This window comes from Oncorhynchus keta, chromosome 14 (genome assembly GCF_023373465.1).
Source record: "Oncorhynchus keta strain PuntledgeMale-10-30-2019 chromosome 14, Oket_V2, whole genome shotgun sequence".
NCBI lineage: Eukaryota > Metazoa > Chordata > Actinopteri > Salmoniformes > Salmonidae > Oncorhynchus > Oncorhynchus keta.
The window spans coordinates 36,222,428-36,229,334 of NC_068434.1; the positions used below are offsets into that span (position 1 = coordinate 36,222,428).

At 39.9% G+C, this 6,907-nt stretch overlaps 1 protein-coding gene across 1 annotated transcript; it reads right to left on the minus strand.

The window, feature by feature from the left end:
• Nucleotides 1-92: 92 nt before the first annotated feature.
• polb (polymerase (DNA directed), beta) lies at nt 93-6,907 on the minus strand. Its single transcript, XM_035785928.2, has 14 exons — nt 6,721-6,907; nt 6,204-6,261; nt 5,967-6,033; nt 5,715-5,789; nt 5,488-5,546; nt 5,286-5,335; nt 5,066-5,117; nt 4,874-4,928; nt 4,687-4,759; nt 4,437-4,507; nt 3,351-3,437; nt 2,991-3,058; nt 2,693-2,832; nt 93-994 (listed from the first exon to the last, which is right to left on the minus strand). The coding sequence occupies exons 1-14, from the start codon at nt 6,779-6,781 to the stop codon at nt 900-902; spliced, it is 1,011 nt and encodes a 336-aa protein (XP_035641821.1). The 5' UTR covers nt 6,782-6,907; the 3' UTR covers nt 93-899.

The following is a 6,907-nucleotide window of genomic DNA, read 5'->3' on the forward strand; positions in this document are numbered from 1 at the left end:
TGTTAGCCAGCAGTATCAATTCACCTTTCTCGAAAATCTTCCGGTTTTTTTTGGGGGGATTTCATTCATAAGGGTAGTTACAGGCCATCTCGACATGTTTATGTGCACCATTTATTCCCTAGAAATCATGCGGATAGAGCTCAATTACAGTGTTACATTTCCACCCATAAAAATTAATTTTAAAAAAATCTAGAGAGAAAATGGACTCCAACTGCTCATGGGTACAGCTGGTTCTAAAAAAGACAGAACTATATGTAACATAATATCCATTAATCACTCCAAGTATCTTCATTTTGGAAGTAACTTCATCTCATGATTACATGCCTCCCAGACATAATACATATAAAACTTGACAGTGAGTGAAGGAAACAACAATGTACAAAGATGCTACAGCAGTGACTAGTCAGGCATACTAAAAGATCTGGTAGCCAGTCTGTTTCTGCAGTCAAGGTAACATTGTTGCCTAGCTAGCCAAACAAGATAGTGACAATGCAGTAACAGACTGCATTGCTGTTCGATACACAAATTATTTTAGCACAATAAAAATATATTTGGATGATTCTGCTGAGTGACAGCAATGTAAACAAATAATTCTGTCTTGGCATTGTCAGAGGGTAGAAATCTCTGGTGATGTCGTCAAAAAAACAAACAGATCACGCATATCACAATAGTTAGAGTGTTTGCAAGTATATTTTAACTATACATGTTCTGTCAATCTGTAAGAGAAACCTCAGAACAACTTTTTAAAAAGACCAACAAGGTTGTGCTATTTTCCCTCCTGGGAAAACACACCAAAATCAAAAGAAACCCTAAGACACATAGATAAACACAAACATACACAATTCTCAGCCTTGTTGGCAGTTAAATCATGTGGGGATAAAAAGTGTCTTTCATCCCTTTCACTCGCTGCGTTCTTTAGGTTCTCTGTACTTCCATTGGATGTAGTCAAAGATATCCTTCTCACTGTCCACCATCAGAGGTTCCCCGGCCATACCTACAACCACAGAAACACAGACATGAACTAACCTTGCTGTTTAAACTTACTTTACACAGTTGGCTATAACCAAACTGTGACGGTGAGATGGATACATTGCTGAATTTCAGTAAATAAGATACAGGTGCCTAATAAATAAATATATTTTTAAATCAACCTCCAGACACTTTGATCTGAAGGATTTATTACATGCCTTCCGAAAGTATTCACTGGCCTACACACAATACCCCATAATGTCAAAGTGGAATTACGTTTTTAGGAAATTTTACTAATGAAATAAAAATGAAAATCTGAAATGTCTTGGGTCAATAAGTATTCAACCCCTTTGTTATGGCAAGCCTAAATAAGTTCAGGAGTAAAAATGTGCTTAAGTCATTATTACACGCCGCGTGCAATCGTGTTTAACATGATTTTTTGAATGACTACCTCATCTCTGTACCCCACACATACAAATATCTGGAAGGTCACTCAGTCGAGCAGTACATTTCAAACACTGATTCAACCGCAAAGACCAGGAGGTTTACAATGCCTGGCAAAGAAGGGCACCTATTGGTAGATGGGTAAAAATAAAAAACACATTGAATATATCCCTTTGAGCATGGTGAAGTTATAAATGACACCTTGGATGGTGTATCAATACACCCAGTCACTACAAAGATACTGGCGCCCTTCCTTATTAAGTTGCAGGAGAGGAAGGAAACTGCTCAGGGATTTCACCATGACGCCAATGGTGATTTTAAAACAGTTAAGAGTTAAATGGCTGTGATAGGAAAAAACTGAGGATGGTTCAACAACATAGTAGTCACTCCACAACACTAACCTAAATGACAGAGTGAAAAGAAGGGGGCCTGTACATAATACAAATATTCCAAAACATGCATCCTGTTTGCAGAAAGACACACACACAAAAAAGTCTACAGTAACACTAATAAACTGCAAAAGATGTGTCTAAGAAATTAACGCTTTGTACTCGGAACATAGTTATGTTTGGAGCAAATCGAACATTACGGCATACACCACTTCATATTTTCAAGCATGGTGGTGATTGCATCATGTTATTGGTATGCTTTTCATCATTTCCAACAGACACTGGGAGACAAATTCACCTTTCAGCAGGGAATAACCTAAAACACAAGGCAAAATACTGTATATACTGGAGTTGCTTACCAAGATGACATTGAATGTTCCCGAGTGGCCTAGTTAAAGTTGCCAATAAAAAAATTAAACAAATGTATTGTCTTGAAAATATTTGGCAAGACTTGAAAATGGCTATCTAGCAATGAACAACCAACTTGACAGAGCTTTAAGAATTTAAAAAAAGAATAATGTGCAAACATTGTTCAATCCAGGTGTGTAAAGTTCATGAAGACTTACCCAGAAAGACTCACAGCTGTAATCGCTGCCAAAGATGCTTCTAACATGTATTGACTCAGGGATGTGAATACTTACGGAAATTAGATATTTATGCATTTCACCGAGGTCCATAGGGCCGCACAATTGTTTTTAAAGATTTCCTCGCCGTCAAATGTGTATATATTTCCCCCCCAAAATGATTTTGATTATATCTAGATTACATTTTTTTAAACTAAAAACGTGAGTCACATTTAATCGGCTCGTGGGCCCGTATGTTTGACACCCTGGTCTAGGAATAGGGGCATGGGGTTGATTGTGGACGGCTGATATTTCAGCGTGACTCACCAGTGACCCCCACTGGACGGATGGTATACTCGTTGAGGGTGAAGCCTTTCTCCAGAGAGTGAGTTCTCATGTTCTTATTGAAGATGTCACTGCCAGTGAAATACAGCACACCACAGTAATACTGGTCCTTAGGAATTAACCTGCAGTGAGATAAGGGAAATTGTATTTCTGTTATAGCAAGGTGAAGGAAAAGATAATCAAATGTTGTTGAAAGTGCTCTATCTGACCATCCTCCAGGCAACAGAGTCATAATAACCATGTGATTAGGTGTGTATGTGGAGGGTAACTAGCTACCCACCTGATATCAATGCGTCTGTGAAGATATTCCTCCTCGTCTTCATCCTTCTGCTGCAGCTGGCAGACTCCCTAGAAACATATTAATGACGATGTGGTAGAGGGGTAGGACACTTTTATAGCTAAATAAAGACTGAATAGATAAACTTTCTGACTGATGAAACTAATTCTGCTGACAGACCTCCTAGAGAGAGCAACAACCACATAAATAACCAATCCATCTGCTTGAATAGTTCTTTCCGATTTAGTAAAGTACAGACCCTCTCTGCACAAAATACATCACCAATGACAACATAAAACATCTTAGTTACTAGACAGATTAAGCAACATTTCTTGCAGCTTGCTAGCCACAAAATGTCCTCACCATGTATTTGGTGTCTCCTTTGGACAGTGTGTCTGTAATGAACCCAATGGATTCAAAATGCTCCACCACGGCATGGAGAAGTTTGGGCTGGAAGAGGAAGAGCAAAGAATTATGTTATGAGTATATGCACGTCATAAGAGTCATCTTCTGTTGAATGCAATGCTGTTGGAACATTGCTGCGGGAACTTGCTGCCATTCAGCAACAAGAGCATTAGTGAGGTCGGGCGATTAGGCCTGGCACGCAGTCGGCATTCCAATTCATCCCAAAGGTGTTAGATGGGGTTACGGTCAGGGGTCTGTGTCGGCCAGTCAAGTTCTTCCACACCGATCTCAACAAACCATTTCTGTATGGACCGCACTTTGTGCACGGGGGCATTGTCATGCCGAAACAGGAAAGGCCCTTCCCAAACTGTTGCCACAAAGTTGGAAGCACAGAATCGTCTAGAATGTCATTGTATGCTGTAATGTTAAGATTTCCCTTCACTGGAACTAAGGGGCCTAGAACGAACCATGAAAAACAGCCCCAGACCATTATTCCTCCTCTACCAAACTCTGCATTCTCCTGGCATCTGCCAAAACTTTTGAATCAACTACTCACCACATTTTATGCACTACAGTGCTAGCAAACTGTAGCTTATGCTTTCAGTACTAGATTCATTCTCTGATCCTTTGATTGGGTGGACAACACGTCAGTTCATGCTGCAAGAGCTCTAATAGGTTGGAGGATGTCCTCCAGAAGTTGTCATAATTACTGTGTAAGTCTATGGAAGAGGGTGAGATCCATGAGCATCCTAGATTTTGTACTGAAGTCAATGTACCCAGAGGAGGGCGGAAGCTAGCTGTCCTCCGTCTAAACACCATGGTTCTACCCTACAGAGTGCTGTTGAAGCTACTGCAAAACAGTGCGTTTAATCAATTATTTGGTGACCTTAATATATTTTGTAGTTTTACCTAAAATGGATACATTTTTAAATGTTTCACTGTTTTTATGAAATTCACTGAGGTTGATAGTCCTCCCCTGCGTAATATATATTAATTCAATACAGTGCCAAAGTAGCAGTTGGCATTGTGGAGTTTGGTGGATACCTGTTTCTCATCCACAGAGGTGTAGTTTGGGTGGGTTAGTAAGATATCAATATCCCCACTGGATTCAGCACCTGCAGGAGGGAATGCAGGAACAGTTAAACAATGAAGAAATTACCTAAAAAAATAATCACATGCATAAAAATCTGTCTTCCCAGTGCAATCACTTCCTTGATACAACATGACAATTGCAAATATAAACACTACACACAGTTAGTAATAGTAAAAACCACAGAGTACATGGTGGACTCACCTCTCCTGTAGCTTCCACAGATTGTCCCAATGTACTCAGTATCCACCAACTCCAGCTCCTGCAGAATGAGAGTCTGGACAAACACACAAGAAGCATAAGACAGAGGTGAGATTAAATACATGCCATTCTAACCACTTTTTTAAAAATCCATCCGAATTCTCTCTCTCACAATAGTCATTTCACTCACCTCCATCTTCGTCATCTCAGATCGTGGAATCCTCTTCTCAAACTCCTCAAAGTACCTACAGCGGGCACAGGGCAGGGCCACCAAGCATGCAAAGGAAACTTCAGTCACCAACCAATGATGCACATACAACATCAGCAAAACACTTACATTGGTGCATGCAGACAGACACTGACATAGGAAATTCATACTTACTTGAGTCCAATCTGCTGATGATGATTGAGCTTGTGTTCAATTTTCTTCAGATCTAAAAGCACAACAGTGTTAATGTAGTCTAATAACAATTGAAGTTACTTTTGAAATTGTATGGCATTTCTACATATGCTCAACCCTTCACCATATGCACTACAGGCTACTCTGGTATCTTCTTCTAAATGTAAAAAAAAAAAAAAAAGCTTTAAAAAGCTGAGCAAACCTTCCAGAGTCTTCACTCCCTCGTCAAAGAACTTTCTGGCAGCAGCAGGACTAGCAGAGGAGAAAGAAAGAGTTAACTGCTCAGGTGTCTTAAATAAGGGCTGGAACAAAATCATGCAGAATGGTAGCTCTCCACAAGAAGGGTTTGCCACCCAGGGGCTAGGGTCAGGGATTGGGTTTAACAAACCATGCAGAAGACATACCCAATACCAGTGACTCTGGTAAGGAAATTGATGGAGGAGCTGGTGTCATCATTACGAATCTGGGAAGATAAACACAATCCATTAGCCTGCATCAAACTGAGTGAAATTAATAATATAATCATCATCTTTAAAAAGGTTATTTGTGCATTTTGTATTGTGGTCACAGGGGACAAAGAAGTGACAGGCTGCAGAGTTTAAGTTTCACATGTCCTCCCTCAAACACTTACCTTTTCTAACTTCTTAAGTGTTCCTGTTTGTAAAAACTCATCTATCTTCTTAGCAATCTCTTTTCCAACGCCATCCTATTTAAAATAGATGAACACAATAGAAAGTATAATGATAATATTGTTATAGTAAGTCACTGGTGAGCATTGGCTGTCATCAGATGAGCTTTCAAGTCAATCAACTACAGTCAACCACCGCTATAACAGCACTGTACTGTCTGTGACATCTTTCTCTCTCATCACTTATGTCCTCACCAGTTTCTTGGCCTCATCCCCATTTTTGATCTTCTGGGGGTACTTGGAGATCACTGAAGCTGCTTTCCTGAAGAACAGTGGCACAACACATACAGTTATTTACAGTAAATGAGGGAGTAAACGGGGCATAATAAAAAAATATATGTTCGTATGACCAAGGACTGAATGAGCCACTTAAACAGATGTCTGTTGTAATGGGACACTCACATCCCTCACTACACTACTCCCATCTCATACCTGTAGGCATTGTACTTGTGTATAGCTCTGTTGACATTCCTCTCATAGTTGGCCAATTCTGGGAGAAAGAAACAGATACAAAAGCACACTCACTCACAGGCTTCTCATATGGAAGAAACAAACTCATTGGAGAGATTAACAGGCTATTAACCATGAGCATCACAAATGCTCACATTCTACCTCACGAATGACAGGCTGTGTAAAGTAGATTTTTTAAATGTGTGACGAGTTTGACACAGCCTCCATCATCATCATCATCATCATCACACACACACACACACACACACACACACACACACACACGACGGGGTTAGATTTTAAAGATTGAACTAATAGCTAAATCTAGCTACCATACAACTAGCACGTTTACATTCGTGTTTCATTGCTAGCTAGTAAAAAGCTATCAATATTAAGTTGCGATGTTTGGTTGCAAATGAAGATAGCTAGCTAGCTAAACTATCTATTATGTGCTAGCCAGCTGTCGTTAGCTAGCTAGCCTTCAAGTCTCTTGGCTTACCGGTAAGAAAGTCTGTTATTCCCTCGTTTGGGGATTCCTGTGGCGCTTTCCTTTTACTCATCTCTGTATTCAAGCTTTTCCAAAATTATATTGTATTCTTATTTTACGTGCTTGCAAGTAGTGTAGCTAACACTGCCTTTCTTCTGCTGCTTCTTCTTCTTCTGATGGTTTTACCGCGGACTACAAC